Source organism: Phoxinus phoxinus, assembly GCF_949152265.1.
Source record: "Phoxinus phoxinus genome assembly, chromosome: 25".
Classification (NCBI taxonomy): domain Eukaryota; kingdom Metazoa; phylum Chordata; class Actinopteri; order Cypriniformes; family Leuciscidae; genus Phoxinus; species Phoxinus phoxinus.
Window position 1 is genome coordinate 15,798,963 of NC_136900.1, and position 23,838 is coordinate 15,822,800.

The 23,838-nt window shown below is 37.7% G+C and overlaps 1 protein-coding gene across 2 annotated transcripts; it reads right to left on the minus strand.

The window, feature by feature from the left end:
* Positions 1-14,226: 14,226 nt before the first annotated feature.
* LOC306993947 (putative polypeptide N-acetylgalactosaminyltransferase 8) lies at positions 14,227-22,912 on the minus strand. Of its 2 annotated transcripts, none has more exons than XM_079604162.1 (11): positions 22,649-22,912; positions 21,900-22,128; positions 21,182-21,348; positions 20,775-20,886; positions 20,493-20,690; positions 18,974-19,088; positions 18,691-18,876; positions 18,442-18,579; positions 18,215-18,310; positions 17,970-18,137; positions 14,227-15,052 (listed from the first exon to the last, which is right to left on the minus strand). In XM_079604162.1, the coding sequence occupies exons 1-11, from the start codon at positions 22,830-22,832 to the stop codon at positions 14,918-14,920; spliced, it is 1,728 nt and encodes a 575-aa protein (XP_079460288.1). In that variant the 5' UTR covers positions 22,833-22,912; the 3' UTR covers positions 14,227-14,917. The 2 variants fall into 2 exon arrangements, with proteins under 2 accessions (XP_079460288.1, XP_079460287.1); XM_079604161.1 differs by having other exon boundaries at positions 20,775-20,958.
* Between the last annotated feature and the right edge of the window lie 926 nt (positions 22,913-23,838).

The following is a 23,838-nucleotide window of genomic DNA, read 5'->3' on the forward strand; positions in this document are numbered from 1 at the left end:
GGAATCCATTACCCCACTGCCATTATGAAAGGTTTTGATGTAATGGGGTTTAAAAATACATATTTAATTTTGTGTGGTTATGGAGCTTACCTGGCACCAGTCTATAGAAGTATATTTAGGAGTTTTTTACTTTTATCATGATAGGAAAATATGGGATTAAAAAATCTCCTCAAGCCGGGACTTGAACTTGTTTCAACTAAAAATCACCAGCTCTATATGTCAGTGAATTGACCACTAGGCTATGGGGGTATAAGAATTAGCAGGACTTTGATAGATATTAGAAGATCCTCCTTGTGTAAAAAAATACAGGGGGAACGGATCTCGACGGCTGTTTTTTTGCCGTCGGATTCTGTTCCCCCTGTAAGAAAAACATCTGTCGGAATCCGTTCCCCCACTCCCATTATGAGAGGTGTTGATGTAGTGGCCTAAAACATGCTTATTTTATTTTGTGTGGGGATGGAGCTTACCTGGGACCAGTCTAAATAAATATATTTAGGAGTTATTTACTTTTATTATGATAGGAAAATATGGGATTAAAAAAAGTACACGAGCAGGGACTTGAACTTGTGTCACCTAAAGAACACCAGCTTTATATGTCAGTGAATAGACCACTAGGCTATGGGTGCCTAAGAATTAGCAGCACTTTGATAGATATTAGAAGATCCTCCTTGTGTAAAAAAATACAGGGGGAACGGATCTCGACGGCTGTTTTTATGCCGTCGGATTCTGTTCCCCCTGTAAAAAAACATCTGTCGGAATCCGTTCCCCCACTCCCATTATGAGAGGTGTTGATGTAGTGGCCTAAAAAATACATTTTTTTATTTTGTGTGGGTATGGAGCTTACCTGGCACCAGTCTATAGAAATATATTTAGGAGTTTTTTACTTTTATTATGATAGGAAAGTATGGGATTAAAAAAAGTCCACGAACCAGGATTTGAACTTGTTTCACCTAAAAATCACCAGCTCTATATGTCAGTGAATTGACCACTAGGCTATGGGGGCCTAAGAAATAGCAGCACTTTGATAGATATTACAAGATCCTCCTTTTGTAAAAAAATACAGGGGGAACAGATTTCGACGGCTGTTTTTTTGCCGTCGGATTCTGTTCCCCCTGTAAAAAAAACATCTGTCGGAATCCGTTTCCCCACTGCCATTATGAGAGGTGTTGATGTGGTGGCCTAAAAAATGCTTATTTTATTTTGTGTGGGGATGGAGCTTACCTGGGACCAGTCTATAAAATATATATTTAGGAGTTTTTTACTTTTATTATGATAGTAAAATATGGGATTAAAAAAAGTCCACGAGCCAGGACTTGAACTTGTGTCACCTATAAATCACCAGCTCTATATGTCAGTGAATTGACCACTAGGCTATGGGGGCCCAAGAATTTGCAGCACTTTGATAGATATTAGAAGATCCTCCTTGTGTAAAAAATACAGGGGGAACGATCTCGACGGCTGATTTTTTGCCGTCGGATTCTGTTCCCCCTGTAAAAAAAAACAGCTGTCGGAATCCGTTCCCCCACTCCCATTAGAGGTGTTGATGTAGTGGCTTAAAAAATGCATATTATATTTTGTGTGGGGATGGAGCTTACCTGGCACCAGTGTACAATACATATATTTTAGAGTTTTTGCCTTTTATTGTGATAGTCAAGTCAAGTCAAGTCAAGAATATTTGTATAGCGCTTTTCACAATACAGATTGTATCAAAGCAGCTTCACAGTATTAAATTAAAATAATAATAAAACGTCCATGTTTGGCAATTCTAATCAATAGTAATATTGATTGATTCATTAAATTGAATATCCCCAACTGAGCAAGCCAAAGGCAACAGTGGCAAGGAAACGAAAAACTCCATCAGGTGACCCAATGGTGACCTAAAACTCCATCAGGTGACCTAATGGAGAGAAAAAAAAACCTTGGGAGAACCCAGGCTCAGTCGGGGGCCAGTTCTCCTCTGGCGGTTATGAACTAGAGGCCGGATTTAACTGTAAGATTAAAACATTTATATGAATGCCTGGTTAAAGAGATGCGTCTTTAATCTAGTTTTGAACTGGGAGAGCGAGTCTGAGCAACGAACAGTATCAGGAAGGCTATTCCAGAGTTTTGGAGCTAAATGTGAGAATGCTCTCCCTCCTTTGGTGGACTTAGATATCCTAGGTATAACCAAAAGCCTCGAATTTAGCGATCTTAAAGAGCGCGATGGATTATAGGGCGATAGAAGATCCGTTAAATAAACTGGAGCTAAGCCATTTAGGGCTTTATAAGTCAGTAACAATACCTTATAATTAATACGGAACTTTATAGGTAACCAGTGTAGAGATGATAAGATCGGTGTTATATGATCATATTTTCTTGATCTGGTAAGAACTCTAGCGGCTGCATTTTGGACTAACTGTAGCTTGTTTATTGAGGATGCAGGACAACCAGCTAATAGAGCATTACAGTAATCTAGTCTCGAGGTCATGAATGCATGAACTAACTTTTCTGCATCAGAAACTGATAGCATATTACGTAGCTTAGCAATTTTTCTAAGGTGGAAAAATGCCATTTTTGTAACATATGAAATATGATTTTTAAAAGACAGGTCGCAGTCTAGTATGACACCCAGGTCTTTTACTGTAGAGGATAAAGTAGCAGGACATCCTACTATGTTAAAGTTGTATTGTGAGAGGTTTTGTGGGCGTTTTTTTGAACCGACGAGTAGTACCTCCGTCTTGTCTGGATTTAATAGAAGAAAATTACGCGTCATCCAATCTTTTATATCTTTAACACACTCTGTCAATTTTGATAATTTAGCGTTTTCATCCGGCCGTGATGAAATATATAATTGAGTGTCATCAGCATAACAATGGAAACTAATTCCATGTTTCCTTATAATATTTCCAAGTGGCAGCATATATATTGAGAATAATAGAGGGCCTAGCACAGATCCCTGCGGCACTCCATAGTTTACTGAAGATATGATCGATAGGAAAATATGGGATCAAAAAAAGTCCACAAGCCGGGACTTGAACTTGTGTCACCTAAAAATCATCCGCTCTTGAAGTCAGTGCACTGACCACTAGGCTGTGGGGGCCTATAAATTAACAGCACTTTGATAGATATTAGAAGATCCTCATTGTGTAAGAAATACAGGGGGAAAAGAATCCGACGGCCAAAAAACATATGTCGGAACCCTAAATTTCTTAACACCAGTGCACTGACAACTAGGCTATAGGGGTCAATACATCAGCAACAGTTTAATACATATTAGAACCTCATTGTGTAAGAAATACAGGGGGAACAGAATCCGACAGCAAAGCACAGCTGTCGAAATCCGTTCCCCCACTACAACAATGAGAGGTGTTGGTGTAGTGGCTTAAAAAATGCTGATTATATATTTTTTTTGTGTGGGGATGGGGCTTACCTGGCACCAGTGTAAAATAAATATAATTTAGAGTTTTTGCCTTTTATTGTGATAGGAAAATATGGAATCAGAAAAAGTCAGCAAACCGGGACTTGAACTTGTTTCACCTAAAAATCGTCAGCTCTTAAAGTCAGTGCATTGACCACTAGGCTGTGGAAGCCTAATCATTTTCAGCACTTTGATAGATATTAGAAGATCCTCTTTGTGTAAAAAAATACAGGGGGAACGGATCTCGATGGCTGTTTTTTTGCCGTCGGATTCTGTTCCCCCTGTAAAAAAAAATCTGTCGGAATCCGTTCCCCCACTCTGGTTATGAAAGGTTTTGATGTAGTGCCGTTTAAAAATACATATTTTATTTTGTGTGGGTATGGAGCTTACCTGGCACCAGTCTATAAAAATATATTTAGGAATTTTTTACTTTTATTATGATAGGAAAATATGGGATTAAAAAAAGTACACGAGCAGGGACTTGAACTTGTGTCACCTAAAGAACACCAGCTTTATATGTCAGTGAATAGACCACTAGGCTATGGGTGCCTAACAATTAGCAGCACTTTGATAGATATTAGAAGATCCTCCTTGTGTAAAAAAATACAGGGGGAACGGATCTCGACGGCTGTTTTTTTGCCGTCGGATTCTGTTCCCCCTGTAAGAAAAACATCTGTCGGAATCCGTTCCCCCACTCCCATTATGAGAAGTGTTGATGTAGTGGCCTAAAAAATGCTTATTTTATTTTGTGTGGGGATGGAGCTTACCTGGGACCAGTCTAAAGAAATATATTTAGGAGTTTTTTACTTTTATTATGATAGGAAAATATGGGATTAAAAAAACTCCACAAGCCGGGACTTGAACTTGTTTCACCTAAAAATCACCAGCTCTATATGTCAGTGAATTGACCACTAGGCTATGGGGGCCTTAGATTTAGCAGCACTTTGATAGATATTAGAAGATCCTCCTTGTGTAAAAAAATACAGGGGGAACGGATCTCGACGGCTGTTTTTTTGCCGTCGGATTCTGTTCCCCCTGTGAAAAAAACATCTGTCGGAATCCGTTCCCCCACTCCCATTATGAGAGGTGTTGATGTAGTGGCCTAAAAAATGCTTATTTTATTTTGTGTGGGGATGGAGCTTACCTGGGACCAGTCTAAAGAAATATATTTAGGAGTTATTTACTTTTATTATGATAGGAAAATATGGGATTAAAAAAAGTCCACGAGCAGGGACTTGAACTTGTGTCACCTAAAGAACACCAGCTCTATATGTCAGTGAATAGACCACTAGGCTATGGGGGCCTAATAATTAGCAGCACTGTGATAGATATTAGAAGAGCCTCCTCGTGTAAGAAATACAGGGGGAACGGATTCCGACGGCTGTTTTTTTGCCGTCGGATTCTGTTCCCCCTGTAAGAAAAACATCTGTCGGAATCCGTTTCCCCACTCCCATTATGAGAGGGGTTGATGCAGTGGCCTAAAAAATGCTTATTTTAATTTGTGTGAGGATGGAGCTTACCTGGGACCAGTCTAAAGAAATATATTTAGGAGTTTTTTACTTTTATTATGATAGGAAAATATGGGATTAAAAAAACTCCAAAAGCCGGGACTTGAACTTGTTTCACCTAAAAATCACCAGCTCTATATGTCAGTGAATTGACCACTAGGCTATGGGGGCCTAAGAATTAGCAGCACTTTGATAGATATTAGAAGATCCTCCTTGTGTAAAAAAATACAGGGGGAACGGATCTCGACGGCTGTTTTTTTGCCGTCGGATTCTGTTCCCCCTGTAAGAAAAACATCTGTCGGAATCCGTTCCCCCACTCCCATTATGAGAGGGGTTGATGCAGTGGCCTAAAAAATGCTTATTTTAATTTGTGTGAGGATGGAGCTTACCTGGGACCAGTCTAAAGAAATATATTTAGGAGTTTTTTACTTTTATTATGATAGGAAAATATGGGATTAAAAAAAGTCCACGAGCCAGGACTTGAACTTGTGTCACATACAAATCACCAGCTCTATATGTCAGTGAATTGACCACTAGGCTATGGGAGCCTAAGGTTTCGCAGCACTTTGATAGATATTAGAAGATCCTCTTTGTGTAAAAAAATACAGGGGGAACGGATCTCGACGGCTGTTTTTTTGCCGTCGGATTCTGTTCCCCCTGTAAAAAAAAATCTGTCGGAATCCGTTCCCCCACTCCCATTATGAAAGGTTTTGATGTAGTGGCGTTTAAAAATACGTATTTTATTTTGTGTGGGTATGGAGCTTACCTGGCACCAGTCTATATAAATATATTTAGGAGTTTTTTACTTTTATTATGATAGGAAAGTATGGGATTAAAAAAAGTCCACGAACCAGGACTTGAACTTGTTTCACCTAAAAATCACCAGCTCTATATATCAGTGAATTGACCACTAGGCTATGGGGGCCTAAGAAATCGCAGCACTTTGATAGATATTACAAGATCCTCCTTTTGTAAAAAAATACAGGGGGAACGGATCTCGACGGCTGTTTTTTTGCCGTCGGATTCTGTTCCCCCTGTAAAAAAAAACAGCTTTTGGAATCCGTTCCCCCACTCCCATTAGAGGTGTTGATGTAGTGGCTTAAAAAATGCATATTATATTTTGTGTGGGGATGGAGCTTACCTGGCACCAGTGTACAATACATATATTTTAGAGTTTTTGCCTTTTATTGTGATAGGAAAATATGGGATCAAAAAAAGTCCACAAGCCGGGACTTGAACTCGTGTCACCTAAAAATCATCCGCTCTTGAAGTCAGTGCACTGACCACTAGAATGTGGGGGCCTATAAATTAACAGCACTTTGATAGATATTAGAAGATCCTCATTGTGTAAGAAATACAGGGGGAAAAGAATCCGACGGCAAAGAAGCGTATGTCGGAATCCGTTCCCATTATTAGAGGTGTTGGTGTAGCGGCTTGAATAAAGGTTGATAGTGTTTTGTTTGTGGTTTGAGGTTAACTGTCATCGTTTACATTTCAGCATTTGGCAGATTTTTGATCCCGAGTGACATAGATTGAATTTCATTGTACACATTTTGTATTCTCATCAGTTTCTGGTTTCCCTGGGAATCGAACCTATGACCTTGGCATTGCAAGTACCAATGCTCTACTGTTTGAGCTACAGGAAAGCTCTTTAAACAAGTGCATCAGTTTAAGGGATCATTTTTATGGAGTTTTTGCTGTTTATTATGATAGCAGAGTACAGGATAAAAAAAAATCACAAACTGGGACTTGAACTCGGGTCACCCAAAGCCCTAAATTTCTTAACACCAGTGCACTGACAACTAGGCTATAGGGGTCAATACATCAGCAACAGTTTAATACATATTAGAACCTCATTGTGTAAGAAATACAGGGGGAACAGAATCCGACAGCAAAGCACAGCTGTCGAAATCCGTTCCCCCACTCCAACTATGAGAGGTGTTGGTGTAGTGGCTTAAAAAATGCTGATTATATATTTTTTTGTGTGGGGATGGGGCTTACCTGGCACCAGTGTAAAATAAATATAATTTAGAGTTTTTGCCTTTTATTGTGATAGGAAAATATGGAATCAGAAAAAGTCAGCAAACCGGGACATGAACTTGTTTCACCTAAAAATCGTCAGCTCTTAAAGTCAGTGCATTGACCACTAGGCTGTGGAAGCCTAATCATTTTCAGCACTTTGATAGATATTAGAAGATCCTCTTTGTGTAAAAAAATACAGGGGGAACGGATCTCGATGGCTGTTTTTTTGCCGTCGGATTCTGTTCCCCCTGTAAAAAAAAATCTGTCGGAATCCGTTCCCCCACTCTGGTTATGAAAGGTTTTGATGTAGTGGCGTTTAAAAATACATGTTTTATTTTGTGTGGGTATGGAGCTTACCTGGCACCAGTCTATAAAAATATATTTAGGAGTTTTTTACTTTTATTATGATAGGAAAATATGGGATTAAAAAAAGTACACGAGCAGGGACTTGAACTTGTGTCACCTAAAGAACACCAGCTTTATATGTCAGTGAATAGACCACTAGGCTATGGGTGCCTAAGATTTAGCAGCACTTTGATAGATATTAGAAGATCCTCCTTGTGTAAAAAAATACAGGGGGAACGGATCTCGACGGCTGTTTTTTTGCCGTCGGATTCTGTTCCCCCTGTAAGAAAAACATCTGTCGGAATCCGTTCCCCCACTCCCATTATGAGAGGTGTTGATGTAGTGGCCTAAAAAATGCTTATTTTATTTTGTGTGGGGATGGAGCTTACCTGGGACCAGTCTAAAGAAATATATTTAGGAGTTTTTTTACTTTTATTATGATAGGAAAATATGGGATTAAAAAAACTCCAAAAGCCGGGACTTGAACTTGTTTCACCTAAACATCACCAGCTCTTTATGTCAGTGAATTGACCACTAGGCTATGGGGGCATAAGAATTATCAGGACTTTGATAGATATTAGATGATCCTCCTTGTGTAAAAAAATACAGGGGGAACGGATCTCGACGGCTGTTTTTTTGCCGTCGGATTCTGTTCCCCCTGTAAGAAAAACATCTGTCGGAATCCGTTCCCCCACTCCCATTATGAGAAGTGTTGATGTAGTGGCCTAAAAAATGCTTATTTTATTTTGTGTGGGGATGGAGCTTACCTGGGACCAGTCTAAAGAAATATATTTAGGAGTTTTTTACTTTTATTATGATAGGAAAATATGGGATTAAAAAAACTCCACAAACCGGGACTTGAACTTGTTTCACCTAAAAATCACCAGCTCTATATGTCAGTGAATTGACCACTAGGCTATGGGGGCCTTAGATTTAGCAGCACTTTGATAGATATTAGAAGATCCTCCTTGTGTAAAAAAATACAGGGGGAACGGATCTCGACGGCTGTTTTTTTGCCGTCGGATTCTGTTCCCCCTGTAAGAAAAACATCTGTCGGAATCCGTTCCCCCACTCCCATTATGAGAAGTGTTGATGTAGTGGCCTAAAAAATGCTTATTTTATTTTGTGTGGGGATGGAGCTTACCTGGGACCAGTCTAAATAAATATATTTAGGAGTTTTTTACTTTTATTATGATAGGAAAATATGGGATTAAAAAAACTCCAAAAGCCGGGACTTGAACTTGTTTCACCTAAAAATCACCAGCTCTATATGTCAGTGAATTGACCACTAGGCTATGGGGGCCTTCGATTTAGCAGCACTTTGATAGATATTAGAAGATCCTCCTTGTGTAAAAAAATACAGGGGGAACGGATCTCGACAGCTGTTTTTTTGCCGTCGGATTCTGTTCCCCCTGTAAGAAAAACATCTGTCGGAATCCGTTCCCCCACTCCCATTATGAGAGGGGTTGATGCAGTGGCCTAAAAAATGCTTATTTTAATTTGTGTGAGGATGGAGCTTACCTGGGACCAGTCTAAAGAAATATATTTAGGAGTTTTTTACTTTTATTATGATAGGAAAATATGGGATTAAAAAAACTCCAAAAGCCGGGACTTGAACTTGTTTCACCTAAAAATAACCAGCTCTATATGTGAGTGAATTGACCACTAGGCTATGGGGGCCTAAGAATTAGCAGCACTTTGATAGATATTAGAAGATCCTCCTTGTGTAAAAAAATACAGGGGGAACGGATCTCGACGGCTGTTTTTTTGCCGTCGGATTCTGTTCCCCCTGTAAGAAAAACATCTGTCGGAATCCGTTCCCCCACTCCCATTATGAGAGGGGTTGATGCAGTGGCCTAAAAAATGCTTATTTTAATTTGTGTGAGGATGGAGCTTACCTGGCACCAGTCTATAGAAATATATTTAGGAGTTTTTTACTTTTATTATGATAGGAAAATATGGGATTAAAAAATCTCCTCGAGCCGGGACTTGAACTTGTTTCACCTAAACATCACCAGCTCTATATGTCAGTGAATTGACCACTAGGCTAAGGGGGCATAAGAATTAGCAGGACTTTGATAGATATTAGAAGATCCTCCTTGTGTAAAAAAATACAGGGGGAACGGATCTCGACGGCTGTTTTTTTTGCCGTCGGATTCTGTTCCCCCTGTAAAAAAAACATCTGTCGGAATCCGTTCCCCCACTCCCATTACGAGAGGGGTTGATGCAGTGGCCTAAAAAATGCTTATTTATTTTGTGTGGGGATGGAGCTTACCTGGGACCAGTCTAAAGAAATATATTTAGGAGTTTTTTACTTTTATTATGATAGGAAAATATGGGATTAAAAAAAGTCCACGAGCCAGGACTTGAACTTGTGTCACATACAAATCACCAGCTCTATATGTCAGTGAATTGACCACTAGGCTATGGGAGCCTAAGGTTTAGCAGCACTTTGATAGATATTAGAAGATCCTCCTCGTGTAAGAAATACAGGGGGAATGGATTCTGACGGCTGTTTTTTTGCCGTCGGATTCTGTTCCCCCTGTAAAAAAAACATCTGTCAGAATCCGTTCCCCCACTCGCATTTTGATAAGTGTGGATATAGTGGCTCAAAAAATGCATATTTTATTTTGTGGGGGGATCGACCTTACCTGGCACCAGTGTAAAATAAATATGTTTTAGAGTTTTTGCCTTTTATTGTGATAGGAAAATATGGGATCAAAAAAAGTCAGCGAGCCGGGACTTGAACTCCTTTCACCAAAAGTCATCAGCTCTTAAAGTCAGTGCATTAACCACTAGGCTGTGGAGGCCTAATCATTTTCTGCACTTTGATAGTGTTGTAGCAAAAATTCATCAAACAAACATCACTGCGTAAGGGAGACTCAGAGTCAAATTATAAAAATAGAAGTATTTATTCTTGCAAGAATAGGAGCAGTCTAATACACAGCTGTTACCCTGTGCAGAAGAGAGACACACCCCCAGACAGACTGAACCACCTTTTATCTATAAGTTTCAAGGCCTTCTCCGCAGAGCCTTCCTCTCACAGTAGTTTTCCATCCAGTGGTTTTCCATAGACAAGGAAGCCATAACACTAGTTTAGATTCGTCAAACCCCCCCCCCCACACACACACACACCAAATGGCCTTCTGACATCTAGGTCAGAGGTCCTTGTTCGTCTGTTCTCTGGAGTGTCTCCCCCTTCTGCCTCCCCAGGTACATAAAAAGAATCTTCTCTCACTACAAGTGAGAGTCACACATGTGACATTCTGTTGAATCATCCATATTTTACTAAATATCAATGAATATCATGAAATCGCCACTACAACTCCTCACTTTTTATCATTATTAATCAAACATAATAATAATAATAACAATAATAATAAATGCAAGTTCAAGTCATTACATCACACATCATAAAAGATCACTCTCCTTGAACCTGTGAAGAAAAAGTTTAGAATGAAGAAGCATAAGGCTGTTTTTGTTGGGGAAAGCCCCTTAATTAATTAGCAAGCAAGTTAACAATTTACTAATGCCGGGCTGAACGGAAAATCTCTGTTTTCACGCTCTCGAAACTTCAAACCCTCAGTCACACTAGTAAGGAATAAATAGTTATAGCACAGTAGGAAAACAAACAGATAAAGTATAAAAAAATAAAAAATCCCTCAGTTTCAAACCCTGTCCTTGTACGCCATCTCGTAACACAGATGACTGCTGCTTTTAACCCTCTTTACATATCAATCGTTCTCAGAAAGAAAAAGAAAACATCAACACATTTAACTGTAATCTCTACTTGAATCATCTGCATAATTTTGTTCATCATCATCATCATTCAGATAGACTGTCATTTTCACCAATTGAACAGACATTCCAGTTTTCTCATTCACCCATGAATAACAAAATGATCAGAATAACACATACAATCATAACTCCTACACATTCAACATTTTCCCCATATACATTTCCCTAACCATATTTTGTTCTTTTACTTTTAATTCTTTTAATTCAATCAGGCAGTGGTTCTACGTAATAAGCTTCCATAATAATCCCTATAATTTACAATAATTAATAGATCTTCTTTTCCTGAAAACATTTTCCTTAAATATTTTCTGTATATCAATACTTAGCCCTATTTTGATATAATCAAATAAAATCCTCAAAATCATCACAAAACCACATTCTTAAACCATTAGATTGGCCAACATCCTCCTGGCTTGAATAAGTATTCTGTTTGTGGATGGAGGTTAACTGTCATCGTTTACATTTAAGCATTTGGCAGATTTTTGATCCAGAGCGACGTAGATTGAATTTCATGGTACACATTTTGTATTCTTTTCAGTTTCTGCTTTCCCTGGGAATCAAACCTATGACCTTGGCATTGCAAGTACCAATGCTCTACTGCTTGAGTTACAGGAAAGCTATTTATATAAGTGCATCAGTTTAAGGAATAATTTTTATGGAGTTTTATTATGATAGCAGAGTACAGGATCAAGAAAAATCACAAACTGGGACTTGAACTCGGGTCACCCAAAGCCCTACACTTCTTAACACCAGTGCACTGACCACTAGGCTATAGGGGTCAATATGTCAGCAACAGTTTAATAAATATAAGAACCTCATTGTGTATGAAATACAGGGGGAACAAAATCCGACGGCAAACAAACAGCTGTCTGAATCCGTTCCCCCACTCCCATTATGAGAGGTTTTGATGTAGTGGCTTAAAAATACATATTTTATTTTGTGTGTGGATGGAGCTTACCTGGTACCAGTTTAAAGAAATATATTTAGGAGTCATTGACTTTTATTATGATAGGAAAATATGGGATAAAAAAAGCCTGCGAGCTGGGACTTGAACTTGTGTCACCTAAAAATCGACCAAATTTCATATCAGAGTGCACTGACCAGGATGTGGTGGCTTGAGAACTAACAGCACTTTGAAAGATCTAAATAAAGACACTTTGACGTATCTAAATTACGTCATATGCTCTCAATGAATAATGCAGAACAATTAGTTCATGCGTTTATGACCTCAAGGCTAGAATAATACCTAGAATATCAAAATCGACTGCTGGCGGTAGATCCTTTTCCTACTTAGCACCAAAACTTTGGAACAGTCTTCCTACCATTGTCCGGGAAGCAGACACACTCTGTCAGTTCAAATCTAGACTAAAAACACATCTTTTCGGCCTAGCATACACATAACACATTTTAGACTTATATAATTCAATGTTAGGCTGCATAGTTTAGAACAGCCGGGACCGGGAACACTTCCCGTAAATCCTGATGTACTTGGTACATCATAAGAAGGATGGCGTCTACGCTAATATTAGTCTCTCTGTCTATACCGAGGTTTACCGCTGTCCACCGGAACCAGGCCGTATCCAGATCTGATGAAGGACCAGCGCCAGGACACGACGACGCCGCTGACCTGAAGTGTCAACCAGTCTCTCCTCCTCTCCACTCCGACTTCAACCAACCGGAACTGGACAAATACTCTGATTCATTCTGAACTTCATACACTGTTCACTCATTGGCCAGAGGAGAACTGGCCCCCGACTGAGCATCCTGGGTTCTCCCAAGGTTTTTTTCTCCATTCTGTCACCTGATGGAGTTTTGGTTCCTTGCCGCTGTTGCCTTACCTTCTGGCTTGCTTAGTTGGGGACATTTAATATTCAACAATATTATAGATCTGCCTTAAAGGTGGACGATGATGAAATTGTTTTTTGTATTATTTTCATGTTATCACTGTGAAGCTGCTTTGATACAATCTGTATTGTAAAAAGCGCTATATAAATAAAGGTGACTTGACTTGACTTGACTTAGGCCCTTGCTCAAGCGTCCAACTTGGGTTGTTACGCTTAACATAGCTCGGGGGGCTACGCACAGATTGGATCGCGCAGGTACGCCGCTCTGCCATAGGTTCGTGCAGTTACAACTGACCAGCCAATAGTGTGCGAATAGTCTCTGCACTGTTATGGCTGTGCAGTAGCACTGCGTTAAATACAAAAGGCTTCAGTATTCTGAGAAAAATTTGTTTTCCCGATATTGCTACGCAATATTCGTTCCCTTATTTCAGGGAACCAAGGTTACATTAGTAACCGAGTCATTATTGTTTGGGCTTTAACGAAGTTGTTATATGGGCGACTGTAGGGGGCTTCGTGGGTACTTTTTAATAGGGCTGTAACGATTAATCGCGATGAATTGAAATCCAAAATAAAAGTTTGTGTTTACATAATATATGTGTGTGTATTGTGTATAATTATTTTGTATATATAAATACACACACATGCATGTATATATTTAATAAAAATGTGTTATTTATATATAAAAGAGTTATATTTATATATAATATAAATCATGTAAAAATATATATGCAGTATATAAATGCAAATATTTCTCAAATATATACATGCATGTGTGTCTATTTATATATACAAAATAATTATACACAATACACACACATATATTATGTAAACACAAACTTTTATTTTGGATTTCGATTAATCACGATTAATCGCGATTAATCGTTACAGCCCTACTTTTTAACAATAGCAGCAAGCATGTGTGGCAGCATTGTTTAACTGCTTTAGCCATAACCTCTGGTTATCGATCAGACTGGAGAGTTTGTGACCGTGAGATAAACGGCCAGCGGCGAGACTCTCTGAGCGACAAAGATTCCTAATGAACGGGTAAAATAAAAAGTAAAGAGTGAAATAGAACAATCAACTGTATTGCTAAACTATTATATACATGACCATAGCCAATTGGCATTCTAACCTAAATTTGAGGTCGTGATAAAATGGAGTCAGATAAAAGCTTAGTTAGAATCAAATTACTTTGCCACGCGGAAAAGATAGTAATGTGCAGAGACCTTCACCCATTCTATACCGCCATTGGGCCGATTTAGAAGGGCTTATCCTGTTAAAAAACACAGACCTCACAGTAACAGCATAATATACATTCGGCATTAAGTTTTATTGTTTCAAAGTAATAAAATAACAGTCACATATCAGGTTAAACTGGCAGTTAATTTTAACTTGTTACAGGGTGACAAACACGCACACACACAAGAGGGAATCAGTACACAACCAGTACACAATGCCATAACCTTCAGACATTGGCTTTTTTGTGCATTTTTTATTTGTTTAGTAAATTACTGTAAAAAAAACACAAAATTACTTTATAATCTAGCATTTTTATTTATGTTACACACTAACAATGTTATTATATTGTAATAGTTGTATCAGTGTTTGAGGAAACCATTGAATTAATTTTTTTAATTAATGAAAACTTGTCACCTATCAGGTTAAACCAGTGGTTAACCGTTAAACTGGCAGATAATTTAAACTTGTTACAGGGTGTGAGAGAAACACACACACACACGCACACGCACACGCACACGCACACACACACACACACACACACACACACACACACACACACACACACACACACACACACGCACACACACAAAAGGGAATCAGTACACCATTTAATACATTTTTTTAATTAATAAAAACTTGTCACCTATCAGGTTAAACCAGTGATTAAACTGGCAGTTAATTTGTTACAGGGTGTGAGAGAAACACACACACACACATTTATTTTAAGGTTTGTTCTTCATTTATTCCCTTTACAATATTACCTTTTAAAAGTCTTTGATGACATGTTGTATTGTCCATTTTTGTCCTGAGCATGTCTGCAAAATGAGATGATAGTAGGAATCCTCTCCTTGGCCGATCTCGAGACAACGGTTTGTGTTTCGATTTCTGACTGCATTTCCCTAAATTTAAAACAAACACATGAAATTAAGTTTGACTGAGTATCTAAATTATTAAATTATATATATATATATATATATATATATATATATATATATATATATATATATATATATATATATATACATACACATAAAGAACACAGAATAACCACACACTTAAAAAGTTTTTATTTTAATTTTTTTATACACATTTCTCAATACTTAGGTCACATTTTCACAGCTTTCACACAACAGCAGCTCCGTATTACGGTGGCCGAGAGAGCGCAAGGCGCTGCAACTGAAGAAAACACATGCAAATAGAAAAAAAACACCCGCAAATTAAGAAAACATCTTCATCAGTTTCACAACAAACGTGTGCTCCAAATACTCACAACACAACCAAATACAGAAACGCGCTGCAAAAGTTCACAACACAACCAAATACAGAAACGCGCTGCAAATAACACAGACCACAACAGAAATGTTTCCAGGGGAACCAAATAAGTGACGAACCCGGCTGGGGCGTGCTTCAATATACGTTCTTTGTTACAGCTAAACATACAGAGATTACATTTTTATGACATACAACTATACAATATACACAACAATATGTTTAATGTCATCAAATACATGAGAAACGATCCATGAGCTGAAAATTTAAATAAATAAATAAAAAAGATAGAGAAAAAGAACACGAGGGAAAGATATTAATTACACTGTATAATTTTTTCATATTATATTTAAATTTTCATAAAGACAATTTTCATTAGAAATGTAAGGTAATGTAGGGTCTAAAGTTTTAAAGTTGAGACATTCACACAGATATATAAGGCATACAAGTTGTTTTGTAAAAATAAATAAATAAATTATTTGCAACCGTTATGTTAACGGCATTAAGAACAGCTATTCATCTGATAGACACACAATTGTCATGGGAACATCCCAGGTGAAAATAATGAGGAAATTCGCCTTTGGCTAAGCCACGCCCTAGAATGTAGATTGACCAATCACAGCGCAGCCAAGAACTAGCTCCCACAGAGGGTCTGACACTTTTTCACAGCGCTCCATTGACTTCAACGCAGGAGGCTCATATTTTTGGTCTCGGCACTGTCGGCAGGCTATTACGTCGTCGTTTTATAAAAAATATGGTTAAACGTTGTGCCTGGGGCATTTGTAACACAGATACGCGTTTCCCAGAGAGGTTGGAGGGGGGTGTCCGTTTTTTCCCCTTCCCAAAACCGAAGTTAAATACTGACAAGTGTCGTCTTTGGATTAAACTGTGTGGACGTCCTCAGTCAGCGAAACCCCTCAAGGATCAACAAGCTCACTTTTGCTCTAAGATACATTTACCTTTTAACCTTACTGTGAAGTTATACTAGTTAGACAGTTTTATGCTGTTTTATGTTATGATTTCGGTTCTCTGCCCTAATTGTTGATACGCTAGCACACGCTGCTAATAAATACAACTTTATACTCGTGTAGTCCGTTTGCTTTGTAAATAATAACGATTATAGAAGTGAATAGAGGCCTACCCAGCTTTGCATGAACAGTGTAGTCCCAGCCTCTGTCTCGATTAGGATATGCGGTGGTTCATTTTTTGACTGTGACCGTTATGCTTTTGCCTCTATTTGGATGCCTTGTTGTTGCTTGCGTTTCACCGTATGTCTTGAATAAAGCCTTCAAACGCACACTGCAGCCCCTTTTGCCTACTTCTATCGGACACTTTATTTGCTGCTTTATAAAAGTTTGATAAAATTTCATCAGGAAAAGCCGTCACAGCATAAGCCATGTTGATACCAAACCAGAGCGCAGATGAAGTTGTCGGAGGTAGCAACAGTAACTAAGGGGGGCGGGGCTTAGCCAAAAGTGAATTGCGTTGTCTAGCGTTGCTCCCTTCATCAAGTGCGTTCCCAACAGCTACATAATGGCACACTAGAGCCGTGCTCATTCCAAAGTCCCACTTCTAGGGCTCTGTCGTCTGCCCTTCGAAGGGAGTAGGGCATAGGGATGCTCATGAGCAATTAGCGCGCCCCATGCAGCCGAGTTCGTCACTTATTTGGTTCCCCTGGAAACATTTCCGTTGTGGTCTGTGTTATTAGCAGCACGTTTCTGTATTTGGTTGTGTTGAGTATTTGGAGCACACATGTGTTGTGAAACTGATTAAGATGTTTTCTTAATTTGCAGATGTTTTTTTCTATTTGCATGTGTTTTCTTCAGTTGCAGCGCCTTGAGCTCTCTCGGCCACCGTACTACGTGGGCTAAACAGTGGATCATTTATCATTGCTTTGGCACAAAATGCAAATTGACATCTTTCAATTTGCATGCATTTTTTTTCTCACAGACACAAACACCACCAAAACTTTAAGTAGCCTACTGGAAAGGCCAATTTGCACGTTAACATTCTCTTTTCTTTTCTTAAAACTGTTAAACTTAAGTTTTAACAAACAAAACCTAGCACAACACAAAACTAATAAGACATAAATCTGCACAATTTCTACAGTAATACGATATTGAAATATATTCTGAATCAATAAATCAAAGACAATCAAAGCAATTCGATGGAATTGAAGACATGCACAAGTCTTTCAATTTCATTAGCATCCACTAAAGTAAACATTGTACACTACCTGGATGCTAGTGTTTTATGATTGATAAAGTGTGTTTGTTGGCTGAAAACCTTTGCAAGTGCTTTGGAAGAATGAGTTGATTTGAGAAATGTATGAAGTGTTTTGGTCATTTTGGTAGTAAAAAAGAAAAAAAAAGACCTAAGTATTGAGAAATGTGTCCTAGCGATTGTATTATATATATATATATATATATATATATATATATATATATATATATATATATATTTTTTTTTTTTTAAGGGGTAAGCAATGTGGTGTGAAATATTCCATAAAAATAAAAAAAACGAATAAAATGCAGAGCAGGATCATACCTGAGTGAAGTCCCAGTATATATTCAGTTCTTTCTCCTTGGCTTGTTTACAGTCATGTAACCCTGGTGTGCTTCCACTACCGGGATCCGTTAGACAACGGTTGGAGTTATATGTGTGAGATTTGATTCCTCCAATGTATATCTCTCCATTACTGTTGTAGTAACAATGCTGTAAGAGATGTTGAAATGAAGAGTGCATTTTGGACGTAGCTATTCACAGCAAAGGTTTACGCTTGCATACAGTACCTGTGAGTCATAGTAATGACAGTCATACAGAATAGGTACACTTCCAGGAACAGGGCCTTCATCAACACAGTAGTCTTCATGAAGATCATTCTTCAACTGTCATGAAAATAAACAGCAGCAGTTTTGGAATAACTGGGTTAGATGGACCAACTATAAACTTGATTTATGTATTTATATCTCTTCTTGGGAGGGAAATGTTATATATTAGAAGACTTTGAGCAACTTACCACGCCATAACCTATTATGTCGTTCCATTTGTCTAGCAGAGGATATACGTTTTCCAGATACCATTTAAAGGGCTTACATTTGAGTTTCTCTCGTAACTGTTTTCTTTCAGTTACATCACCAATATCAATCCCATGACCCTAGAGGAAAAACGGTCATTTTATTAACCAGGTCCAGTGTGATGATATGAAGATCAATGAAATGAATAGTTCTAAACTAGACCTTGAAACAATGTTTGCTATTACTGTTACCTTTAGAGGGATATTCCAGGCAATATTCACATTTGATTTATATTCATCCAGCCAGATTTCAGCCACTCTCAGAGCATTTCGAATCATGGGTTTGTTGAGATCCAGTGAATAAGGCTTATGTGCTCTTTCAATGTGCGCAATCTTTGAACATGGCACCACTTCAATACTCCCGCCACAGAGCCAGACCTGATTTATTAATTAAATATCAGATATTGATCAAATTCAAGCATTTTTTACACATTATATGCATTTTTTGGTGCCACGATGTGCAGGAATAACTTACACGTATTGCTAGTTCAACATTTTCACCCCCATAAATTGTCATTCCTTCATCCAAAACTCCAATTTCTCCCAGGAATTGACGATCAGCGACAAGGATACCCATGATTGAGTAACTCCTAACAATACAGAAAAAGTAACTGACTATTTGTTCTACTTCAGTCAAATGATAAACTGCAAACTGTAGCCTATTTATTGAAGCCGGCATGAAATGGAAGTTGTGATAGTCCTTTTCCTATTGTGATGTATATCAGAGAGAAACGGCTCCTCAAACAAGAAAAAAAATTAGGGTGGGACTTGATTTTGCCCTTTGGGAATTGATTGGAAGGTTGTAATTTTAATTACAATTTTAATTTTAATATTGCTGTGATGTCATGTGAGTGACAGGTTGTCGCGCCAATAAACATCATCAGAGAAGGTAGAGATGTCGCTGACTCTATGCAAGAGGGAGGGAAATTTATTTTGATTAAAGATTATGAGGTCACATGAATTAAAGACATTTGAATTATATTAATAATTATTTTTAAACAAATAGCTACTGGAATTAAAAAAAACAGCAACAAAAAAACAAGAATTGTCCATTTAGATTTCATGGTGACTTTAAGTATGTTAGACATGTCCTGGGATTATTATATGGGAGTAAAAACTGCATTTTTTTTCTTTTAAAAATGTATCTGTCACATTGCAGGGACATTTAACTCTTTCCCCGCCAGAGTTTTTTAAGATGTCACCCACTGCCAGCATTTTCTGGATAAGATTGAGAATGATGATCAAAACACAGATGGGGTCCCAGACAGCGACGTAGTGTCGGCCCAGATCCAGGCCACATCATGTGGATTCCACACGTACCAGATGTGGGCCGGATCTGAGCTGACACTATGTTGCTGTCTGGGGTAGACCGAGTCCATCAACACCCCAAAGCTTCACAGTCCTGTACCTTATCCTTGGTTGACATTTCATTCAGTAATATATATTTTTTTTTTAATATGCTGTTTAATGTTTATGATTGCGTTATTTTACATATGCATATGCTTACATTTACATGTAATTTACATTTTAATTACATGTGTTTTGATCTGAAGATTCAGTACTCTTTCAGAAGATGTGTAATAGCGCCCCAACCGTATAACAGTGAAAACACGGAAAGGCGTAGATTTCCATCAATCACGGGGAAAGAGTTTTTAAAAAAAAGAGGAAATTAAAGTGGTGCGTCCCATCTGCACTATTCTATGCAGTTTTGTAGTATAGAGCGAGTAGCACACGTACATCACAGAGACGTCTATTTGATGTGGATGTTTTTATCTGGAATACTTTTTATGTTAAATAGACATTTAGAAAATGTTTTAAGAGGTTTATGATTTAGAATGCCGATTTCCATGCATAGTGGAGGGGGAGAGTCTGTCAGACTCCGATGTTAAATTACAAAATAACCTTATTAAAATTCATACACTACACGGTTGAGTGCAAAGTAATGTATCATGAAACTAAACTGTTTAAAATGGTGAAAAAGTTACACCACTTACTTCCCTGGTTCTGATGGGTCGTTCATTTTGTACCATTCTGGTCGGAAAGACTCGTACATACACCAAAGGTTCCAGTCAAACCCATGAGCAGAGGGTTCATATTCAGAAATCTCCAGGGTGTCAAAACACACTTTGTCAAACACTGGCGAAAGCACAATTGTCCTGTCGGCTTTGATTCTTGCAAGCAGTGGCTCTGCCCTAGAACAATAAGGCAGTCAAATATTTATTTGGCAAAGATAATACATCGCTCGATATTATAAAAATCAGACTGGTAGTATTTACCATTGCTTGTGAACCTCAATATGGGCATCCAGAATGGCCACCACCTGGCCTTTGGCCGCTTCCCAGCCTGACACTCTTGCCTTGGCAAGACCCATCTGCCTTTTGTGTCTCACTTTCTTGATTAAGCCAAGTTTGTCTTTATTAATTAGATTAATATATTCATCTAGAGCCATTTGCAGATCCTCTGTCGTAAATTAAAATATGCATTTTTAATTATAAATATTTATTATATAATCAATGATAATATTTAATAGAATAATTCATGCCATGTGTCAATATTTTTCTTAATCAGTGTTTTTGTCTTTTAGCAATTTTTCTAATCGTTATCTTTTTAGAAAATCTACTATCTTTAAATATTTGTTATATTTTATTTATTTGAGAAGTAAAATTATTTGAGTAAAACTAACCATTCGAGCTGTAGTCGTCCACCAGGATGATTTCTGTAAGTAGATGAGCAGGCGTTTTGTCAATGATGCTGCAGATTGCCCTTTTAATGACTGACAGAGCCTCATTTAAATAAATCAGAACCACACTAATAGATGGCAGGTCGTTTGGGTAGATCTTCAAAGCACATCTGTAAATATATAAATATATATATGCAAATGAGTTTATAAATACACTAGTACCAGCAAGTTTGGAGTAGAGTGATCAACAAGCCTGCATTTATTTGATCAAAAATTCTGGAGAAAAAAACAGTTTTATTGTGAAATATAAAAAATAATGGTTTTCTATTTTAATATAGGCTACATTAAAATATAATTTATTTTTGTGATATAGCGATAGAGATTTAAAAACAAATATTAAGCAGCACAACTTTTTTTGAAGGATATGTGACACTGAAGACTGGAGTAATGATGCTGAAAATTCAGCTTTGCATCACAGAAATAAATTATATTTTAAAGAAGCCTAAATTAAAATAGAAAACCGTTATTTTAAATTGTAATAATGTTTCACAATAGCACTGTTTTTTTCTGTATTTATTTTATCACGACTCGATGAGCACAAAAGACTTCTTTCAAAAAAAAAAATTATATTCCTGAAAAAAGCAGCGCAGCTGTTTTCAACAATAATAAGAAATGTTACAGGAATTTTTTTTTAAATGTCTTAAAGTTATGAAGGTGTTACCTGCGATCTCGAGTATCGGGAATTGTTCTGTTCACCGGTAATCTGTTACTGAGGAACACATTGTATCCGTACTCCTGAAACTGCCTCTCTGCTTCCATCTGTTCCTCTTCTGTGAGTTCAGCTCCCCATGAACTGAACAGAGGCGATTCTGGATACAACTTCTTAACCTCAGTTTTCTGCTCCACAACAGCCTCTTTGACTTTTTGGTTTTTGACCTCTATAAATTTGGCTGAAAATTAAAGTATATAACATTGGAGATAGTGCCACAAGATAATGAAAACCTTTCACGAGATCACACTTGCATGTAATTGAATGTAGTAGGCTATACTAAAGAGTATGCGTATTTAGCGTGCTTCCCGAACTCAAAATGTGTCTCGAACTCAGAGTGCTAGCCCCTTCTCTGGCTGGCATAGGAACAGATGAGAGTGGGCTATGAATTGGGGTGGAGGGATGCTGGATCATTAGGATCGGCTAATGATGTTTTATTCACAAAGTTCGGGAGTATTATTAACCTAATTACACGGGAGAAGCTCATCAAGTCAACTCAATAGCATCAGGAGGTATAATCAGCAGACTACCTTATATGACAGTTTACAGCATCCCCATCGCCTCACTTGTAGGCTACTCTGGGTTCGGGGCTAGTTCGAGCTCGGAGCCCTCCCCGGACAACACGCCAAATAGCCTACGCATAACCTTTAGCCTACTCTATTTGATTAAGTTTAAACTCGTGTGTATATGTATAAACTCACCTATTTTATCAACTTGATCTTCTATTCTCTTCAGTCTTCTAAGAGTCTCCAGATCTTCTGGTATTTGTAACCTGTTGCCATCATTAGGTAGCCTACTCCTCTCCTGTCTGATAAATGACATGTACATGCGACTGAAAACTATGACGCCAATAACTATCACACTAATTCTTGCAGGAACCCTCATGTTCAAAATGTCCTTGCCGTTTGGGATGGCTTGAGGGTAAGTATGAATGCCTATTCATGATTTCGCATGTATACAAGGTGTAGTTCTGGTTCTGACACCTCTGATAGGTAATGGGAGTGGTTAATGTTATTGCTGATTTTATCAGAAGCATGAAGTCAAAGTTCTTGCAGAGACACTGGGTTAGTGTCTGACGTATGATAGGGAGTTGTATATGATTTATATTTTATATGTCATTTTATTTATTTATATTTCACCGTGGGTTAATTAGTGAGAAACGCAATTTCGATTTCTTTGTATGTCTGGTATATGTCAAGAAATTGACAATAAAGTTGACCTTGATTATGCTCACAAGGCTGCATCTATTTCATAATTTTTTTTGTTAAAAGTATTTAAAAAAAGTAACTGAAAATGTTAAGACATTTGAAAATAATTATTTTAAAATGTTTATTTATGTGATCATGCAAAGCTGAATTTACATCATCATTACTCCGGTCTTCAGCGTCACGTGATCCTTCAGAAATCATTCTAATGCACTGATTTGCTGCTCAAGAAACATTTATTATCTATGTTGAAAACAGTTATGCTGCTTAATATTATTTTCAGCTGTCTTTGATAAATAGAAAGTTCAAGAGAACAGCATTTATTTCAAATAGTCTTTACTCTCAGTTTTGTATTAAAAGTATTAATTTCTTTAGTCTAAAATATTTTAAAATAAAATGTGGGGATGAGCAACACAATAAAACAAAACTTAAAGTATGATCTTCACCTCAGAATGACGTAAGCCAACATCAGTCAAGTGATCAATGCTAATTTCTATTGAAGTAAATCACCTACAATAATTTGGACAAGATCACAAGTCATTTTAAAAACATTGAATATTTAGTAGAAACAATTTTTCATAAAACTTTTCACATTTGTTATAATCACATCCCTTCCATCTGTAATGCGTTCTACATCAGGCAAATATGCTTCTCACTCCCCTCAAGAAAAAAACATGATCCAAAGC

Coding starts and splice junctions, on each gene's coding strand:
- LOC306993947 (XM_079604161.1), bottom strand. CDS start 22,832: ATGAGGGTTCCTGCAAGAATTAGTGTGATAGTTATTGGCGTCATAGTT. Junction 20,959..21,181: donor GGACGACTACAGCTCGAATG/GTTAGTTTTACT, acceptor AATTTACGACAG/AGGATCTGCAAATGGCTCTA. Junction 18,580..18,690: donor CCTGGAATATCCCTCTAAAG/GTAACAGTAATA, acceptor TTTTTCCTCTAG/GGTCATGGGATTGATATTGG.